The sequence below is a fragment of the Theropithecus gelada genome, chromosome 11, assembly GCF_003255815.1.
Source record: "Theropithecus gelada isolate Dixy chromosome 11, Tgel_1.0, whole genome shotgun sequence".
In the NCBI taxonomy this organism is placed as follows: domain Eukaryota; kingdom Metazoa; phylum Chordata; class Mammalia; order Primates; family Cercopithecidae; genus Theropithecus; species Theropithecus gelada.
The window spans coordinates 10,238,680-10,259,977 of record NC_037679.1 but is presented as its reverse complement, the minus strand read 5'-3'; the positions used below and the strand labels follow the sequence as shown (position 1 = coordinate 10,259,977).

At 45.7% G+C, this 21,298-nt stretch overlaps 1 protein-coding gene across 22 annotated transcripts; it reads right to left on the bottom strand.

Moving 5' to 3' along the window:
* Positions 1–399: 399 nt before the first annotated feature.
* On the bottom strand, positions 400–12,456 carry LETMD1 (LETM1 domain containing 1). Of its 22 annotated transcripts, none has more exons than XM_025400937.1 (9): positions 12,277–12,456; positions 11,570–11,742; positions 8,578–8,693; positions 6,946–7,028; positions 4,777–4,963; positions 4,552–4,653; positions 4,295–4,447; positions 2,682–2,778; positions 400–1,465 (listed from the first exon to the last, which is right to left on the bottom strand). In XM_025400937.1, the coding sequence occupies exons 1-9, from the start codon at positions 12,396–12,398 to the stop codon at positions 1,395–1,397; spliced, it is 1,104 nt and encodes a 367-aa protein (XP_025256722.1). In that variant the 5' UTR covers positions 12,399–12,456; the 3' UTR covers positions 400–1,394. The 22 variants fall into 22 exon arrangements, with proteins under 22 accessions (XP_025256722.1, XP_025256729.1, XP_025256721.1 ...); XM_025400944.1 differs by having other exon boundaries at positions 8,578–8,697; positions 11,570–11,721; XM_025400936.1 differs by having other exon boundaries at positions 8,539–8,693; positions 11,570–11,721.
* Between the last annotated feature and the right edge of the window lie 8,842 nt (positions 12,457–21,298).

Sequence of the window (21,298 nt, the reverse complement as noted above, 5' to 3'; positions counted from 1 at the left end):
GCTTCGTTATAAAACTAATTAGGTCAGTTAGGAATTAATGTTAACAATAGAAACATTTTATGATGGAAAAATAGAATATTCTCTTTGGACTACCAAGAGCTGGATTGGTCATACGCCCTTGTGTACCTGTTCAGCTGAAGCAGGCCTTGCTTGTGTCTGTTGGAGCTTTGCCCTGTCCCTACTCTGGGCTCCCATTTTCTCATTCCATTAACTATATGAAATTCTCTTTTCCTTGTTACCATCTTAAAGTGTCCAGCAAGGAGATCAACTTCAAATCAGTTTCGGCAAAACTTCCATCCCATCAGAAGGTTCTATTCCAACCAATTAAATCCCCACTTGTTAGGTTACGTCAGTCTTGTAAAAGAAGACTCAGCAAAATGATTATAGAGTATGCATAAGTCATTTCCATCAACAGGTTTCAAGCAGTCTTTACTTGGGTTTAAAAACAGTGCTTCATGCATTTACAGTACGTTATTACAGAACTATAAGTCACTGATGCACACACAAAAGCTAAACCCAACTTACTAACTCGATGCAGACCTCTTCTGATCTCCCCAGGCTGGGCAATAATTAGTACCTTACAGGTGTGATCCATGGCCCAAAGAAGGCAGCCACTGTCAGTTACAGTTGGATTGCTGCATCACAGTGGAGGCAGCAAAGTGCTGAAGATCCACAGAGGGTGTAATACAGCCCGGAAAAGACAATGGAGAGTGAAGGCTAGAAACATTGAGGAAGGGGTCAAGAACCACTTGTACTTCCTGTTATCTTTTCCAATAGAATATTCCTGCAAGTTACCCATCAAAAAAAAGTCAAGGTGTTCAAAGGGTTTGAAAAACAAGTGGTTAGCCCATGCCAGTGAGGGGGACAAAGAACAACTGGATTTTTGGTCATATCAGAAAGGACGGAGGGAAACACTGAAGTACATGCATGGACACGAGTGCTCTGGCCAAAGAAATGCTGTTCTCGCCAGCCACAAATTCTCTACCAGCAACAACAAAAACCCACAGATGTAAGTAACATGGAAGTGGATCAGTCCTTAGCCAAATAAGGATTCCCACTTGGGGCAAAAGCGGACTTCCTAGGACATGAACTGAACACATCACAGTAAAAGCCCAGTAAAGGCTGCTGCCAGTTCCAGCTATTAGTAATTATGAGGGGGACGGGATGACACCTCACATGGGCCACCCCTGGCAAGAGGGTTTGTTTCAGTTCTAGCTGTGAAGGGAATGTCTGCAGTTCCCACGTGTGCCATGCTGTGAAGCCCATGGCCCCTGCTCCTCTCTCTCCCTCCCACACACTTAACGGTGCACACAGACTTCGCTGGCAAGTGCTGTTTGTTCCTGCACTGCTGTACTATGCGACTGCAGGACAACGCCATCCGCTCCATGGTTCACTCAGCGCCTTGTCCCAAGGTAGTTGGTGGAGAGCAGGACCACGTTGTGCAGTAAGAGAGACAGCTCAGTTTCTGAAAACACCACAGTGTTAGTGGTTTGGCTTGGGAACACTCTGCCTTATAACTGCCTTGTTATATATGGCTTGAGCCTGCAGGCAGGAAGCCAAGTACAGAGAGGGGTGGAATGAAGAAGCTATTTTTCTCAAAGTTCCCTTTCTTTGTTTCAGCCCCTGCATGCATGCCTTCCTTTCCTTCTACTATATATTCATATCAACTCATCCTCTATTTCTCATGTGACTGCAGTAGAAACTTCAGAGATGGTAATGGTACTAAACACCAGTCACCTTGGGATTGTTCTAGTAGAAGTTGCTGCTCTATGGACATTTCTCAGCTTCAAGATTAGTAGGCCTACCCTAACATCCAAAGGCCCAGACCACATCAAGACCTACCCTAAACAAGGAGCCAATAAGCCTAATACATACCCTCATATGCTTTGTGTTTGGTCAGTAGACTGTTTTTGTTTTGAGTTTGAATGCCTTTAGACCAGTACTTCTCAACAGGGACAATCCTGCCTCTCTCCTCCCCACCCCCAGGACATTTGGCAATGTCTGGAGACATTTTTGGTTGTGACAGCTGCGGGTGAAGGGGTGCTACTGGCATCTAGTGGAGAGAGGCTAGAGATACTGCTATAATAAATACCTATAAGAACAGGATATGCTGGGCATGGTGGCTCACACCAGTAATCCCAACACTTTGGGAGGCCGAGGCCAGCGGATCACCTGAGGTCAGGAGTTTGAGACCAGCCTGACCAACATGGAGAAACCCAGTCTCTACTAAAAAAAAATATGAAATTAGCCGGGCGTGGTGGTGCATGCCTGTAATCCCAGCTACTCGGGAGGCTGAGACAGGAGAATCAATTGAACCCAGGAGGCGGAGGTTACAGTGAGCTGAGATTGCACCATTGCACTCCAGCCTGGGCAACAAGAGTAAAACTCTGTCTCAAAAAAAAAAAAAAAAAAAAAAAGCACAGGATATCCCCCCACAAGAAAGTGCCAAGGTTGGAAAATTGATTCACACTAGCATGCATTCACTCTTATGTTCCCACATCCCTACTACTCCCTCTTCTCTTATGGCCTACTTCATTACCTGCCGGGCATGCAGCAGGCATGTGAGTTTGTGCCCTTTCAATCAGTATGTCTCACAGTACTCCATAATTAACTCCAAAATGACCTCAGAATTATAAAAGTGGCTTAGATTTTACTGGTATAACCACAGAAATGTGTTTTACCTTTCAGACTGCAGGAAATCTGCAGCCATTCTCCCAGCCAAGTTCGACACCTATCTTCACCAATATGTGTAGAATTCAGGCCACGGAGATAACAAGCCTATACCGCTCAGAAGAGAAATGGTCTTTAATAATCAGAGTGATTATGCCAAGGAAATGGAAATCCACAAACAATCCTAAATCTCCTTTAAATAAGTTACAATCTCACTGGGCACGGTGGCTCATGCCTGTAATCCCAGCACTTTGGGAGGCCGAGGTAGGCAGATCACAAGGTCAGGAGTTTGAGACCAGCCTGGCCAATATGGTGAAACCCCGTCTCCACTAAAAAATACAAAAATTAGCCAGGCGTGGTGGTGCACACCTGTAGTCCCAGCTACACGGGAGGCTGAGGCAGGAGAATCACTGCAACCTGGGAGGCGGAGGCTGCAGCGAGCCAAGATCATGCCACTGCACTCCAGCCTGGGCAACAGAGCGAGACTCTGTCTCAAAAAAAAAAAAAAGTTACAATCTTATTCCCACAAGAAGCCTTTCCTAATGGCAATTTGAAAACTAGTGATGGACAAGATGACAAGCAAAGAGTCCTATATAATCTAAAATAGTAGGTCTAAACTGCAGTATCCTTGCTTTCTGAAGTGCTAGAAGAAATACAAACCAAAATTACTGTGGGCAATTCCTTCCCCCTAGCTAAGTTTATTGAGAAAAAAGACACAGAAATGAGATGAGAAGCTGGGTGCAGTGCCTCATGCCTGTAATCCCAACACTTTGAATGGCTAAGGCAGGAGGATCACTTGAGCCCAGGAGTTCAAGACCAGCCTGGGCAACACAGTGAGACCCTGTCTCTACAAAAATAAAAAATAATTTTATTTGTTTTTTTGGGTTTTTTTTGAGACAGAGTCTCACTCTGTCACCCAGTGCGATCTTGGCTCACTGCAATCCACCTCCTGGGTTCAAGCAATTCTCATGTCTCAGCCTCCCAAGTAGCTGGGATTACAGGCATGTGCCACCACTCCTGGCTAATTAAAAAATAATTTTTAAAAAGGTCGGGCACAGTGGTTCACGGCTGTATTCCCAGCACTTTGGGAGGCCAAGATGGGAGGACTGCTTGAGGCTAGGAGTTCAAGACCAGCTTGGTCAACATAGCAAGACCCCATCTCTACTAAAAAATAAATAAACAGGTTGGGTGCAGTAGCTCATATCTGTAGTCTCAGCACTTTGGGTGGATGGATCACTTGAGGCCAGGGGTTTAAGACCAGTCTGGCAAACATGGTGAAACCATCTCTACTAAAAATACAAAAAAATAGCTGGGCGTGGTGGCACACACCACACCTGTAATCCAGCTACTTGGGAGGCTGAAGTGGGAGAATCACTGGAACCGGGAGGCAGAGGTTGCAGTGAGCCAAGACTGTGCCACTGTACTCTATCTAGCCTGGGCAACAGAATGAGACCCTGTCTCAAAATAAATAAATAAAAATCATAAATAGATAAATGAAGTGAGAGAATAAAGAAGTTGGGTTCCATGTAACAAACAAGACAAGGAGCCCCTGTAAATCTCTGGCCTGCTGTAGGCTGGAAAGCATACCAAGGGTTGAGGGTTGATGTTGCAATCAAGCTCTTACCGATTTTACTTCCTGAGCAGTCAGCTGGCCAATCCCCAGCTTTGCCAAAGCCTTGTCCAGTTGGTGAATCACAGTTGTATGAGTCTTCAAACGATGTCTCAACAAGGGAGGAGGCAGGTAAGATGTGAGAAGCATGGCCCGGCTCAAGGCTTTCTGTAACACAACCACATAGGAGGGGAAAGGCAAATAGTATGAGCTCAAGCAAACATCTGAAACATGGTGATGCTATGGAAAAGAGAAGCCCTCAAAGTGCTCACCACGTGCAAAGCCTGGAGTTGGTTCACGCCCAGAGGATGGTTAGAGAAACACTCTCTCAAAGCCAAGATATCATGTATTGCTGGGTGGGTACCACGCTGTATCTTGGAAGAGGTAAGAGATTGGTAGATGTTAGGAAAGTCCTAACTACCCCTCTCACCTAGTTTTAGTGCACACTGAATCTAACAAGATTCCACATTTGTAGGAAGGGTTAACTGCAGGAATACCTTGGTGCACAGATCTGTCAGATGCCACCGGAGTCCTGCATCAGAAATGAGAGGGATGACCTTTTCTAAATAACTAATAATTTCTGGGTGGGATTGCTTCCGGAAAGCATGATAGATATCTAAGAAATCAGTTTGTTGTTTTGGGGTCCAGAAATGCCTGATCAGTAGTTGCCTGGGAAACAGGTACCTGAAAGGAGAAAGAATCACAAACTCACTTGCTGAAACTGGCTTCTTTCAGAGGAAGCCAAAGAAAGCATTTGGTAGACATGAATACTAGGAAGAAGAGATGAAGACATTCTTTCCATACCTCAGTGTTCTTTTTCTTTTTTAATTTTTTTTTTTTAAGAGACAGGGTCCCCTGTCACCGAGGCTAGAGTGCAGTGGCATGATCACAGCTCACTGCAGACTCAATCTCCTAGACTAGGCAATCGTCCCACCACAGCCTACTGAGTAGCTGGGACCACAGGCACAGGCCACTATGCCCGGCTAAGTTTCTAATTTTTTTGCAGAGACGAGGTCTTGCTATACTGCCCAGGGTGGTCTCGAACTCCTAGCCTCAAGCAATCTTCCTGCCTCAGTCTCCCAAAATGCCGGGATTACTGGTGAGAGCCACCATAGTCAGTCCTTTTTCTTAAGTGATTCTCAGACCAAAGTTTATAAGATACACTGAAGCACAATTTCAAGCAACATTACTGAAATGTGATGTGAAAGGAAGGACTAGCAGAATAGCCTGCCATGCAGCAATCAGACATAATGACTCCTTTTGAACTAAAACATGTGAAGAGCATACTTTGGACAGAGTTGCAGACTGACCTGGACACTGTATGTGATGTTGACAATCTAACTATAGCACAGTCCTTATGTGGACACAGTATGTAAAAGGCAATCGATTTGTTGTTGTTGTTGTTGTTGTTGTTTTGAGACAAAGTCTCACTCTGTCACCCAAGCTGGGCTGCAGTGGTGCGATCTCAGCTCACTGCAACCTCTGCCTCCTGGGTTCAAGCGATTGTACCGCTTCAGCCTCCTGAGTAGCTGGGATTACAAGCGTGTGCCACCAAGCCCAGCTAATATTTTGTATTTTTAGTAGAGACGGCGTTTCACTGTGTTAGCCAGGAAGGTCTCAATCTCCTGACCTCATTATCTGCCCGCCTCAGCCTCCCAAAGTGCTGGGATTACAGGCGTGCACCTGGCCACGATTTGTTTTTTAATTCATTTATCTACATGTTTGGTGGTTTTAAAACATGACCTCAAATTCTCTGGCACTCATCTTATGGACAGCTGAGGTCTACATCCTCCCCTTTTTTCATTCTAGGTGACTGATTCAATCAATAGGACAGAGCAGCAGTGAGTCTATGTGACTTTCAAGACAAGGTTATAAAGTCATGTAGATTCTTACTCACTAGTAGAATCCCTCACTCTTGGAGCCCTGAGCTCCCAAGTTAGAAGTCCCACTATCCTGAGACTGTCATACTGAAGAAGCCACATCTGGGCACTCTGGTTCACAGTTCTAGCCATGTAGCCATCCCTGCCAGGGCACCAGACATAAGAGTGATCTTGGACCTTCCAGACTAGTCCATTCAGCAGCTAAATATCACTAAGGGACCTCTGTCAACCCTACATGGAAGAGAGAAATCAACCGCCCACCTGAGCACTGCCCTAATTCCGGACCTACAAAATCATGAAAATGATTTATACTATTGTTTTATGCTATTAAGCTTTGAGGTTATTTGTTATACAGCAATAGATAATGAATGACATGCAAGATCACAGTTTAGAAATGTCATTTTTGGATATGAAGTAATAAAAATATGTTATCAGAATACAAAATGTACTTTTTTTCCTAAAGAAATGAGTCTAAAAGTGCTCTCTCTCGGGGATTGAGTTGTTGCCTCTACGGATGATGGAGAAGGTCACTATCTATTTCACATGACTCAGGGCAGCTAAGAGATAGGGAGAGTCTAGGCCATCTACACTTCCAGATGTGATGTGTTCCAGTAACCAAGGTCTTCCTAAGTGGCTTTTATGAACCCTGGAATAATGAGAAGATTGGAGCAGAAGTTTGATAACCTCTACCTAGCTTCTGAAATGAAAAGTTCTGTTTAAAGTAATTATTAATTTTAAAAAATTGACACATCTCAAGATGTTGGGGAGATGGAAGTCTATACTCACATCAGCAAGAAGACCAGGTAGTTGGCAAAAGGTGGAATGGAAATAATACCTAGGAAAAGACACTTGGTGACGTCTTGGCGGAACTAAGCAGAAATAAACACAGATGCAGTTTTAACCCAAATAAGTTAATACAACAGACAATCCCTCCACCCCACTGTACAGTAAACTTCTATTACAGCCCAGAAAAAGGACCAAATTTATTTCTTTTTCTTTTTGAGATGGAGTCTTGCTCTGTCACCCAGGCTGGAGGGCAGTGGTGTGATCCCAGCTCACTGCAACCTCTGCCTCCTGGGTTCAAGTGATCCTCCTGCCTCAGTCAGCTGAGTAGCTGGGATTATAGGCATGAGCACCACTCCAGGCTAACTTTTGTATTTTTAGTCGAGACAGTATTTCACCATGTTGGACAAGCTGGTATCAATCTCCTGACCTCCAGCGATCTGTCCGCCTTGGCCTCCCAAAGTGCTAGGATGACAGGCATGAGCCACTGCATGTGGTCCCCAACTTTATTTCTATTTACTTCTGGATAGTTAGTTCCTTGAGGACAAAACCTCTGACTCATCTACTTTTGTATCCCAAATAACGTCTAGTACAGAGCCTGACATTATACCAAATCCTTCAGTGAATTCTTCCTGATCTGCGGAATGGGTTCTAGATTCTTACTCTCAGCTTCAAAACGACCCATCAAGTCACCACCAAATACTACTTTCATGCTGTCCTTTGGATCTTTGCAGACCATTTTTTTTTTTTTTTTTTGAGATGGAGTTTTGCTCTTATCACCCAGGCTGGAGTACAGTGGTGTGATCTTTGCTCACTGCAACCTCCACTTCCCAGGTTCAAGCAATTCTTCTGCCTCAGCCTCCCGAGTAGCTGGGACTACAGACGCCCGCCACCATGCCCAGCTAATTTTTGTATTTTTAGTAGAGACGGGGTTTCACCATGTTGGCCAGGCTGGTCTCAAACTCCTGATCTCAGGTGATCTGCCCACCTCAGTCTCTCAAAATGCTGTGATTACAGGCGTGAGCCACCGTGTCTGACTGCCCTTGAGGACTTTTTTTTTGTTGAGACAGAGTCTTGCCCTGTCGCCCAGGCTGGAGTGCAATGGCGTGATCTTGGCTCACTGCAACCTCTGCCTCCAAGGTTCAAACAATTCTCCTGCCTCAGCCTCCCGAGTAGCTGGGATTACAGGCGCCCACCACCACACCCAGCTAATTTTTGTACTTTTAGTAGAGACGGGGTTTCACCATGTTGGCCAGGCTGGTCTTGAACTCCCAACCTCGTGATCTGCCTGCCTCAGCCTCCCAAAGTGCTGGGATTACAGGCGTTAGCCACCGCACCTGGCCCCCTTGCAGACTTTTATATGTTCAGAAACTAATTAGATTTTAGTGTTTACAACTTTCATTCAGAAAGTGTGCCAGAAATTCTGTGGAGCTCTTGCTATGGAGGGCTACAACTCTGGATGAACCCAATTCTTACAAATGATCTGATGCCTCATTCAGTTCAGTATTTTGTTCTCATGGCAAAGGGTAAAAGCTTGATCAGTGGTGAACAACAGATGAAAGAAAAAACCTTGAGATCTTGATTAAATATAATTACCTCACCATGAACTTCTGGATATCTGCCCCTGGCCCATACCTGTCTCAAATGCTCCATCTCCCGGTATGGAAGTTGATGAAACTTTATATTGTGCTTCCACATATTTGTCTTTATTCTTCTAGCCTTTTTGGCATCAGCCCATAACATCTGCAATCCTGCCTCATTAAAGTAGAGGACAGAGTGTGATGTCATCCCAGTTTAAATCTTAACCACAGCTTCCTACTCCATGTTCAATCACATGCAAACACTCTCACCCCTCCCCAACAATATTCAAAGCTTTAAACTAGGTAACTTGAAACTCTTGAGGTCAACCCGAATCTCTTTTCTCAACCTTTTCTCCCCTAGCACATCGCCTCTCTTCTAGCTAAGTTTGGCTTCTATAATCTGCTATGGGATGGTCTCCCTCTTCTGTTTCATTGGTCACTCCTTTTGAAAAATCAAGCTCCCTAACTTCAGAAGGTCTTGCTAAATTAACCCTATGTATTTCCCAGTCACCTTTCTGGAACTTTTTCTTTTTTTTTTTTGAGATGGAATCTCACTCTGTTGCCCAGGCTGGAGTGCAGTGGTATGATTTCGGCCCACTGCAACCTCCACCTCCCAGGTTTATGCAATTCTCCTGCCTCAGCTTCCCAAGTAGTTGGGATTACAGGTGTGTGCCACCACGCCTGGCTAATTTTTGCATTTTTAGTAGAGATGGGTTTTCACCTTGTGGACAGGCTGGTCTCGAACTCCTGACCTCAAGCAATCCACCTGCCTTGGCCTCCCAAAGTGCAGGGATTACAGGTGTGAGTCACTGCGCCCGGCCTGGAACACCTTTTTTTTTTTTTTGAGACGGAGTCTTGCTCTGTCGCCCAGGCCGGAGTGCAGTGGTGCAATCTCGGCTCACTGCAACCTCCGCCTCCTGAGTTCAAGAAATTCCCCTGCCTCAGTCTCCCGAGTAGCAGGGATTATAGGTGCCCGTCACCATACCTGGCTAATTTTTGTATTTTTAGTAGAGACAGGGTTTCACCATGTTGGCCAGGATGGTCTCAAACTCCTGACCTCATGATCTGCCCGCCTTGGCCTCCCAAAGTGCTGGGATTACAGGCGTGAGCCACCATGCCCAGCCTAGAACACTTTTAAAAGTAGTTTAGTTCAATATATTTCTATGATTACATTTTAAATCTTCATTCTATGAAAATTCTTGCATCTATTTTTTTTTTCTTTGAGATGAAGTTTCGCTCTTGTTGCCCAGGCTGGAGTGCAATGGCACAATCTCAGCTCAGCGCAACCTCTGCCTCCCAGGTTCAAGTGATTCTTCTGCCTCGGCCTCCCTAGTAGCTGGGATTACAGACATGTGCCACCACGCCCAGCTAATTTTGTACTTTTAGTAGAGACAGGGTTTCTCCACGTTGGTCAGGCTGGTCTCAAACTCCCGACCTCAGGTGATCTGCCCGCCTCGGCCTCCCAACGTGCTGGGATTACAGGCATGAGCCACCGCGCCCGGCCTCTTGCATCTATTTTTTAAATGCTTTCATATTTATCAATGATTTACATGTCATTATATGATGTGTCGATTGTCTTCAAAATAATACATAAGGCAAGTATATAAATGAAGATTGGCAGCCATGAGTTATGATAATGAAGTGAGGTGAATACATGGAAGTTCGTTACACTATTCTCTCTACCTTTGTGTATGTTTAAAAATTTCCATAATAGTTGGCCGGCATGGTGGCTCACGCCTGTAATCCCAGCACTTCAGGAGGCCAAGGCAGGCGGATCACGCAGTCAGGAGTTTGAGACCAGCCTGGCCAATATGATGAAACCCCGTCTCTACTAAAAATACAAAAATTAGCCAGGTGTGGTGGCAGGTGCGTGTATTCCCAGCTACTTGGGAGGCTGAGGCAGGAGAATTGCTTGAACCTGGGAGGCAGAGGTTGCAGTGAACCGAGATCATGCCATTGCACTCCAGCCTGGGTGACAGGGTGAGACTCTCAAAAAAAAAAAATAATAATAATAAAAGGTTTAAAAACAAACACAAATGCTTTCATCCCTTTTTCTCATTTGATCCTATTTATCTACACGAGAACAGAAAAAGCAGCCAATTTTATCTCTACTTTACATATTAAGGATAAGTAATTTTTCAAGTCCATGAAGCTAGTAATAATTATGATAATGTTCAGATTTGGCAATGTAGTTTATTATAATGTTATGATAAAAGCATAGAGCATACTATAGGTTTGGTGCAAAAGCAATTGTGGTTTTTGCCACTGAAAGACAAAAGCCTCAATTATTTTGCACCAACCTATAATATTGTTACCTAACATTTAGATGAAAATAACCTAACATTTATTTGGCACTTACTAGGGATCAGGACCTGTTCTACATACTTTACATGTATCAATTTTTAAAATCTTCACAACCATGTGATAAATAGGTAGGTTCCATTACTCCCATTTTTCACATAAGAAAACCAAGAGATTAATTAATTAGTCCAATCACACAGTGATGAGCAGGGATTTGAATCAGGCAATCTGGCTCCAGAGTAGACACTTGACACGATACATATTATCTCCTAGTAACTAAGGATCTCTGATTTGAACCAAAACATTTGGAAACCAAGTATTATGAAGTGCTACTGCCACTACAACATACTACCTAATATAGATTCGTAACAAGGGTTAGACCTCATTTTCCTATGGGTAAGTCAACTGATAAATCACAGGGCAGGTCTGTACAGCCACAGATCCCTGCCCTGTGCAGGACAAAAATTTTTTACCATAGCCAGGTGTGTGGTTAAGAAAGTACGAGAACATACCTATATTCTCCCTCCCTCATGTTGCTGTCATAAGTTGTTTCTCGTAACATCTTTCTAGAAACATTTTCAAGAAGTGCTAATTTATAAGAATTAGCTTAAGGCGCAGTCATTTATGAAATATAAGATATCTCGGCTCATATCCCCATAGCAGAACCTGCAAATGATCTTATTCATGCTAACTCTTTGACCCTGCCCAAAAGCTGATTCAGGAATTTCTATGTAGTTTCGTTTTACCTTTCATGAAGATTGTGTACAGGACATAGAAGCGGGGGAAATGACGACCCAAGAAACGATGGTATTTCCCATTAATTGCTTTTGTCTTGGTTACCACGTAAGACATCAAGTTCTTCACATCTGCCTTTGGAGAAAGGTGAAGCTTTGAAGACCTACAAGGAAGATCAAAAAGACTATCTGGGAACCAGTCCTAGAAGCTCCCTCACGCCTTGAGTCCCTAATGTAAAGCAGGAGTCTCGGAGAATGTATCCCAAGCTTGACACTTCTGAAATCCAAGGACGGTCTTGGGGTCAAGAAGAGATAGGCCTTCAGACTGTGAAACACAAATCAGGCAAAGGCCAGGCAGGAAACGAACTCAGGGCATGACTCTGGAGAAAATATAATGCCTGTGGGACAATTTGAACTGCAGGCTAAGTCAGAGAGAGGTGGAATCAAGATAGTAGCGGTAAAACCTGAGCCGAAAAAGTGAGGCTGAAAGATGAGCTCAGGACACGCGGGGAGAGCAGACAATATGGGGCACTGAGAGTAGAGAGGGTCAGGAAGCCAGGTCACTAGTGGGGATTGGAGTTTGAATCCTGAGCAGAAGAATAAAAATTCCTGGGCCAAGGCGTGGAACTCTTGAGAATTGAGAGACAGAATGCAAGCAAGGTTGAGACACTGAAAGAACCTGAACGTCAAAAATGCTTTTCTTGCTACAGGACCCTCACCGAGGGGCCCCCCAAGCCAGGCCAGAGCGACCAAGTTGCAGCCTCCGGGTGAAAAAATGTCCAGGGGTGACTGCCGAGCCCCACACAGCCGACCGAGACCAGCACACCCTGGAGAGCGCCATCTTCACAGCAAGGGAAGCGGAAGAGAAGAGGTTGTCTTTGGGTCAAAGTTAACTGTACGCCGCGTTCGTTCAAAGACGCATGCGTCTTTTCTGAGCGCTGATTGGTAGCCACAGCCTGCTTGGCTCCAGCACAAGCCAGGAAAGGGAAGGACTCAAAGACTAAGTGCGGAAGGAGGGTCAGGATTGGACACAGCAGTACTTCCCGGTTTAAAGGCGCCGGAAACAGGGTGTCCCAGAGGGAGAGAGTTCTTATGCCACTGGTGTGGGTTTGCGTTGCGGAGGATACGGAGGATACCCTCTCCTTGAAGGGCCCGGTGACCCTCCGCGATTCCCTAGGGCCTCAGGGCTTCCCAGCGCCGCCCTTGTCTTCTGCCTAGACTCGGGGCGTCTGTGCCTCGACTGTTAGGTACCAGATTTCAGTTTGCCAGTGCCTAGGCCACGGCGCCTCCTGGTGGCTTGGAGGACCCGCGGCACGCTCTAATGGTGGCGGCGTGGATAGGCCGGAACTGTCCACTTTCCAGTCACAGTCTGGTGGCGAAGGTTGGAGGCCTGGGAGCGGCCCCTGTGCGGACTAAGTACACTTTTTCCTTTATTTGTCGTTTCCAGAACTAAGTTTGTGGGAAAATGGTTTTCGTTAAGCACCTACCGAAGACCAAGCTCTGTCTCGACTTAAATGTTACTTTTCTGAGAGGATTTCTGTGATCACCCAATCTGACATAGTGCCGGCAAAAAGGACACGTTTCACACTTATTCTCATGTTACTCTTTTTTGTTTCGTTTTGTGTTTTTGAGACGGAGTTTTGCTCTGTTGCCCAGGCTGGAGTGCAGTGGCGCGATCTTGGCTCACTGCTGCCTCCGCCTCCCGGGTTGAAGCGATTCTCCCACCTCAGCCTCCCATGTATCTGGGATTACAGGCACGTGGCACCACGCATGGCTAATTTTTGTATTTTTAGTAGAGACGGGGTCTTACTATGTTGGTCAGGCTGGGCTTGAACTCCTGGCCTCAAGTAATCCGCCAACCTTGGCCTCCCAAAGTACTGGGATTACAGGCGTGAGCCACTGCACCCGGCCTTGTATTTTCTTTATAGCATCTATCACTTACAGTGTTTATATATTTGTGTCCTTGTTTGACAACTCCCTGAACTAGAATGAGGGTATCGTCTCTGCCTTGTTCCTTGCTGCACCTCCAACACTAGGTGCCATACTTAGCACATAGTAGGTGCTCAGTAAACATGTTTGACTAAATTAATACTTGAAACTAGGAAGGATTCCCAGAAGTGGTACGTAACTGCCTCCAAGAGTTAACAGTCCTCCTGGATATATATGAATATTTATTCTTCATGGAAGGTGGTAGAGCATCCCATGTGGGTTCCCTGGTTATAGGTTCAATCTTGGCATTGACATTTGTTCTAGTGAATGTTACCTTGGATATATCACTTTAGCTCTGAGTTTATTTCCCTTATAATAGTACCTATTTTGTAAGGCTTCTGTGAGGATCCAAAGATAATACAGCTGTGAAAGCTCCCACATATGTATACTGCTTTATAGGTCACAGAGCTTTATATTAGCACAGGTTATTAATGACGGTACCACTTGTGTAGTCAGAGGAAAAGTTTTAAAAGATGGCCCTGAATCTTCACAAGAGTTGGGTAGATGGGGTGGACGGGATAGAAAGTTGACTATCTTTCTATCTATTACAGCCGTGGCTCACGCCTGTAATCCCAGCACTTTGGGAGGTCGAAGCTGGTGGATCACCCAAGGTCAGGAGTTCAAGACCAGCCTGGGCAATATGGTGAAACCTCATCTCTACTAAGAATACAAAAATTAGCCGGGTGTGGTGGTGGGCGCCTGTAATCCCAGCTACTCGGGAGGCTGAGGCAGGAGAATTGCTTTAACCTTGGAGGCGGAGGTTGAGGTGAGCCAAGATCATACCACTGCACTCCAGCCTGGGCGACAGAATGAGACTGTCCCCCCCAAAAAAAGTTAACTAATTAACTAGCACATGGGCTCCATATTCAGGTAGTGTTTTTTTTTGTTTGTTTGTTTGTTTTAAAACAGAGTCTCACTCTGTCGCCCAGGCTCGAGTACAGTGGCTCAGTTTCAGCTCACTGCAACCTCCATCTCCCGGATTCAAGTGGTTCTCCTGCCTCAGCCTCCCGAGTAGCTGGGTTTACAGGCACCCACCACCGTGCCCAGACAACTTTTGTTTTTTTTTTTTTTTTTTGAGATGGAATCTTGCTCTGTTGCCCAGGCTGAAGTGCAGTGGCGTAATCTTGGCTCACTGCAACCTCCACCTCCCAGGTTCACGCCATTCTCCTGCCTCAGTCTCTGGAGTAGCTAGGACTACAGGTGCCTGCCACCACGCCTGGCTAATTTTTTGTATTTTTAGTAGAAATGGGGTTTCACCATGTTAGCCAGGATGGTCTTGATCTCCTGACCTTGTGATCCGCCTGCCTCGGCCTCCCAAAGTGCTGAGATTACAGGTGTGAGCCACCACGTCCAGCCCAATTTTTGTATTCTTAGTAGAGACGGGGTTTCACCATGTTGGCCAGGCTGGTCTCAAACTCGTGACCTCAGGTGATCTGCCCACCTCAGCCTCGCAAAGTGCTGGAATTACAGGTGTGAGCCACCGTGCCCAGCCATCTTCAGGTAGCTTCTGAGTCATGTCAACTACTCAAGAATGTTCAGCTCTAAAATTCTGAAACTCTCTTGGAAAGAAGGAGACAAAATCAGAGTTTTGTGGATAAAATAGGAAGGAACTGTGTCTGAAAGGATGGAGTAGAGGGGAAGGCATTTCATGCAATGAAAGAATGTGGCAGGAACACAAGTCATTCCTCTAACTAACTAACTAACTTCCTTACTTCCCTCCCTCCCTCCCTCCTTTCTTCCTCCCTCCCTCCCTCCCTGTCTTTTTCTTTCTTTCTTTCCTTTCTTCTTTCTCAGGGTCTTGCTGTGTCGCCCAGGCTGGAGTACAGTGGCGCCATCATGGCTCACTGCAGCCTTGATCTCCTGGGCTCAAGTGGTCCTCTCAACTCAGCCTCCCAAGGAGCTGGGATTACAGGCGCATGCCACCACACCCAGCTAATTTTTGTATTTTTAGTAGAGACAGAGATTTGCCATGTTAGCCAGGCTGATCTTGAACTCCTGGACTCAAGCAATTCACTTGCCTTGATCTCCTAAAGTGCTGGGATTACAGACGTGAGCCACTGCACCCAGCCCTTTCCTGAGATGTTTATTTAGCGTTTAGTCCACTTCCCCCTTTGCCCCTGTACACACACGCGCGCGCACACACACACGTGCGTGCGTCTCGTTGGTTCTACCTTCTAGCTGTTCTTCAATCAGCCAGCTTCCTTCTGTCTTCTCTGCCGCCACCCTAGGCTAAGCTGCAAGCCTGTGGTCCCGACTTCTACAGCAGCCTCTTTACTGGTTTCCCTGCTATGTGTTTTGTCTTCCCTCCAACCAGTTCTCCATGTTGTATGTAGCCAGAGAGAGCTTTTAAAATTGCAAATCTAAGCTTGTCATTTCTCTTTATAAAACCTTTCAGGTGGCCAGGCACGGTGGCTCACCCCTGTAATCCCAGCACTTTGGGCGGCTGAGGCAGGCAGATCACTAGGTCAAGAGATCGAGACCATCCTGGCCAACATCCTGAAACCCCGTCTCTACTGAAAATACAAAAATTAGCTGGGCATGATGGCACACACCTGTAGTCCCAGCTACTCGGGAGCCTGAGGCAGGAGATTTGCTTGAATCCGGGATGCGGAGGTTGCAGTGAGCCAAGATCGCGCCACTGCACTCCGACCTGCCAATAGAGCGAGACTCCGTCTCAAAAAAAAACCAAAACAAACCTTTCAGGTTTCCGGCTGGGTGCCCTGGCTCACACCTGTAATCCCAGCACTTTGGGAGGCTGAGGTGGCCGAATCACAAGGTCAGGAGATCAAAACCATCCTGGCCAACATGGTGAAACCCCGTCTCTACTAAAAATACAAAAAAATTAGCCATGCGTGGCAGCCCCAGCTACTCAGGAGGCTGAGGCAGGAGAATCATTTCATCCTGGGAGGTGGAAGTTGCAGTGAGCTGAGATTGCACCACCGCACTCCAGCCTGGGCAACAGAGCAAGACTGTGTCTCAAAAAACAAAACAGACAACAACAAAAAATAAGCTGTGGGCCGGGCACGGTGGCTCACACCTGTAATCCCAGCACTTTGGGAGGTTGAGACAGGTGAATCACCTGAGGTCAGGAGTTCAAGACCAGCCTGACCAATATGATGAAACCCCATCTCTACTAAAAATACAAAACTTAGGCCGGGTGTCGTAGCCCACGCCTGTAATCCCAGCACTTTGGGAGGCCAAGGCAGGTGAATCACCTGAGGTCAGGAGTTCAAGATCAGCCTGACCAACATGGAGAAACCCCATCTCTACTAAAAATACAAAATTAGCCAGGGTTGGTGGCACATGCCTGTAATCCCAGCTACTCAGGAGGCTGAGGCAGGAGAATCGCTTGAACCCAGGAGATGGAGGTTGTAGTGAGCTGAGACTGTGCCATTGCACTCCAGCCTGGGCAACAAGAGTGGAACTCCATCTCAAAAAGAAAAAAAAAAATTACAAAAATTAGCTGGGCACAGTGACATGCGCCTGTAATCCCAGCTACTCAGGAGGCTGAGACAGGAAAATTGCTTGAACCCGGGAGGTGGAGGTTGCAGTGAGCCGAGATCACGCCATTGCACTCCAGCCTGGGTAACAAGAGTGAAACTCCGTCTCAAAAAAAAAAAAAAGAAAAAGAAAAACCAAGCTGTGCTACACCTTGGGCACATGTCATCAGGACCTCCTGAGGCTGTGTCACAGGCACGTCCTTAACCTTGGCAAAATAAACTTTCTAAATTGATTGAGACCTGTCTCAGATATTTTGGGTTCACATAGGTGTCAGGCACGAAGCCAGAGCTATCTCCACTTTATACATGAGGAAAATGAGGTTCAATAATCTGCTCAAGATTGAGTCAAGAATTTGAACCCAGGCAGGCTGGGCATATGAGTTAGTGCTGCACTGTATATAAACAACTCTGTTACAGGAAACTCTTAACCCCACAGACTGAGGTTCCTGTTACTCACTTTGTAGCTAGCTATATTTATTTTTCATCGTACTTAACATGATCATAATTAATTAACTGTGTCACTATACATTTCATGGCTATCTATCCCACAGGAGTCTAAGCTCACTGTATTCCAGTCCCTGGCACACAAGGGGGGCTCATTAAATATTTATTAAATGAATATGGCCAAGCGCGGTGGCTCACATTTGTAATCCCAGTACTTTGGGAGGCTGAGGAGGATGATCACTTTAGGTCAGGAGTTCAAGACCAGCCTGGGCAAGATAGTGAAACCACGTCTCTACCAAAAATACAAAAATTAGCTGGACGTGGTGGTGCACGCCTGTAATCCCAGCTACTCGGGAGGCAGGAGAATCACTTGAACCCGGGAGGCAGAGGTTGCAGTGAGCCGAGATCACACCACTATACTCCAGACTGGGTGACAGAGGGAGACTCCATCTCAACAAAACAAAAACCCAGAAAGGGTTAGGCACAGTGGATCATGCTGTAATACCAGCACTTTGAAAAGCCAAGGCAGGTGGATCGAGACAGCCTGGCCAATACGGTGAAACCCCATCTCTACTAAAAATACAAAAATTAGCTGGGTAAGGTGGCAGGCACCTGTAATCCCGGCTACTTGATAGGCTGAGGCAGGAGAATCGCTTGAACCCAGGAGACGGAGGTTGCAGTTAGCTGAGATAGCACCACTGCACTCCAGCCTGGGTGACAGACCCAGAATCCATTTCAATAAAACCCAAAAAACAACATGCCAGGCGCGATGGCTCATACCTGTAATCTCAGCACTTTGAGAGGCTGAAGCGGGTTGATCACCTGAGGTCAGGAGTTCGGGACCAGCCTGACCAACATGGAGAAACCCCCGTCTCTACTAAAATTCAAAATTAGCCAGGTGTGGTGGTGCATGTCTGTAATCCCAGCTACTTGGGAGGCTGAGGCAGGAGAATCACTTGTACCTGGGAGGCAGAGGTTGCAGTGAGCCAAGATCACGCCGTTGCACTCCAGCCTGGGCAAGAGCAAAACTCCATCTCAAAAACAAACAAACAGAAATTATATTGTATAAGCCAAGAACATACAAACAGCATGAACTAAAAAAAAAAAAAAAAAACTGTCCTCAACTTAGGTGTATGTAAGGATGTCTTGCTCTGCAAACTGGGCTAGTTAACAATAAAAGTGGCTTGAATGATGATGACATTGATGATTTGAATAAAATAAAATTTGAAAAAGCATTTCTAAATAAGTGTTTTATATGTGATTTAAAATGTTACTAAATAATATTAGACTTACATTTTCCACTAAGTAGGTGTTTCAAGTAGACATCTTAATACTTCATATAAGGTTGACCAAAAACTATCTTTTAGTTCTTCTCCTTGGGATACATAAGGCATTGCCTCACATATTAAAATGTGCAGCTGAGTGCAGTGGTTCACACCTGTAATCTCAGCACTTTGGGAGGCCAAGGCGGGAAGATCTTTTGAGGTCAGGAGTTCGAGACCAGCCTGACCAACGTGGTGAAACCCCATCTCTACCAAAAATACAAAAATTAGCCAGGCGTGGTGGTGCTTGCCCATAATCCCAGCTACCCTAGAGGCTGAGGTGGGAGGATTGCTTGAACCCAGGAGGTGGAGATTATAGTGAGCCGAGATCGCACCACTTCACTCCTCCAGGAAAAAAAAAAAAAAAAGTTGAAGGAGTAGTAAATTCATGAATTCTTTTTTTTTTTTTTTTTTTTAGACAGAGTCTCATTCTGTCACCCAGGCTGGAGTGCAATGGCGTGATCTCAGCTTACTGCAACCTCTGCCTCCTGGGTTCAAGCACTTCTCCCTGCCTCAGCCTCTCGAGTAGCTGGGATTACAGGTGTGAGCCACTGTGCCTGGCTGTAAATTTATACATTCTGATGGTGGTGGCAGTAGTGGTGCTTCCAGGTGAAGAAAAGTCAGATTTGAAGTAGGTTGAGATTTGAAGGAGAGTCAATTGGAGATTGCTTGGGAGACAAGTAGTGGGAATAAATGGCACTAGATTGGAGCCCCCAAACCCATGTATCACTGGGATTATCATTTCTAGGAAGAAAGAAGGAACAGTATGTATAAAGATATGGAAGAGGCCGGGCGTGGTGGCTCAAGCCTGTAATCCCAGCACTTTGGGAGGCTGAGACGGGTGGATCACGAGGTCAGGAGATCGAGACCATCCTGGCTAACACGGGGAAACCCCGTCTCTACTAAAAAATACAAAAAACTAGCCGGGTGAGGTGGCGGGCGCCTGTAGTCCCAGCTACTCGGAAGGCTGAGCCAAGAGAATGGCGTGAACCCGGGAGGCGGAGCTTGCAGTGAGCTGAGATCCGGCCACTGCACTCCAGCCTGGGCGACAGAGCAAGACTCCGTCTCAAAAAAAAAAAAAAAAAAAAAAAGATATGGAAGAATGAAACCTTAGGGAAAGGTAAAGTTTCTTTTTGTATCAGAGGTAATAACTGCAGTGATTTGCCACTTTTAGTTACTAATTCACTAAATTTGACAAGCTGATTCAGGACAGTTATTCTTCGCAAGGGACTGGGCGGAAAATACCAGAATGAAAGAGTTTTTGTTTGTATTTTAATCTGTTTATAGAGAGGAGGTTTTGCCATGTTGCCCAGGCTGGTCTTAAACTCCTGGCCTCAAGGAATTCTTCCGCCTTGACCTCCCAGAGGACTAGGATTACAGGTGTGAACTACTGTGCCCAGCCTTAAAGAGGGATTTTCTTTTAAGTTAGTTTTAAGTTTTTTGTAGAGACAGGGCCTCACTCTGTTGCCCAGGTCAGTCTCAAACTCCTGGCCTCAAGCAATCCTCCTACCTCAGTCTCCCAAATTGCCAGGATTACAGGTATGAACCACACTGAACCCAGCCAAGGGTTTTATTTATTTATTGAGACAGCATCTTGCTCTGTTGCTCAGGCTGGAGTGCAGTGTCTGAATATCAGCTCACTGCAACCTGCACCTCCTGAGTTCAAGTGATTCTGGTGCCTCAGCCTCCCAAGTAGCTAGGACTACAGGTCATGTACCACCATGCCCAACTGGCTAATTTTGTTTTAGTAGAAACAGGGTTTCGCCATGTTGCCCAGGCTGGTGTTGAACTCTTAGCCTCAAGCGATCCACCTGCCTCAGCCTCCCAAAGTGCTGGGATTACAGGCGTGAGCCGCTGTGCCCAACCCTGCCAAGGGTTTTTTTTGTTTGTTTTGTTTTGTTTGAGACAGAGTTTCACTCTTGTTGCCTAGGCTAGGTGCAGTGATGCAATCTTGGCTCATTGCAACTTCCGCCCTCTGGGTTCAAGCAATTTTTCTGCCTCAGCCTCTTGAGTAGCTGGGATTACAGGTGCCCACCACCACACCCAGCTAACTTTTTGTATTTTTAGTAGAGATGGTGTTTCATCATGTTGGTCAGGCTGGTTTTGAACTCCTAACCTCAGGTGAGCCACCCGCCTTGGCCTCCCAAAGTGCAGGGATTACAGGCATGAGCCACTGCGCTCAGCCCTGGCCAAGGGTTTTAATAACCAATGGTTAATACAGTTTTATGATACTCTCTGAGCAAGAGTAAAACCTAATTCCCAAAAACCCACTTAATCCTATTTCTTTTTTATGTATTAAAAATGTTTTAAAAGGATAATAACAAAGAACACTGTAACATTCGTCTATGTATCCACTACCCAAAATGAATAAATAGTGTCATACCTATTTTCCTCCCTTTCTCCTTCCCTTTAGGCATCGCTTTTTTATTAGCCTGCTTTCATTTTTTTTTTTTTTTTTTTTTTTTTTTTTTTTTTTTGGGGGTGTC

What these genes read in the sequence shown, in the direction of transcription:
- LETMD1 (XM_025400936.1), bottom strand. Translation starts at nt 12,398, where the DNA reads ATGGCGCTCTCCAGGGTGTGCTGGTCTCGGTCGGCTGTGTGGGGCTCG. An exon ending in TACCTGGTCTTCTTGCTGAT is followed by an intron (nt 4,964 to 6,945) that starts GTGAGTATAGAC and finishes TTCTCCTTTCAG; the next exon opens with GTACCTGTTTCCCAGGCAAC. An exon ending in CTGCTCAGGAAGTAAAATCG is followed by an intron (nt 2,779 to 4,294) that starts GTAAGAGCTTGA and finishes TGAGCGGTATAG; the next exon opens with GCTTGTTATCTCCGTGGCCT.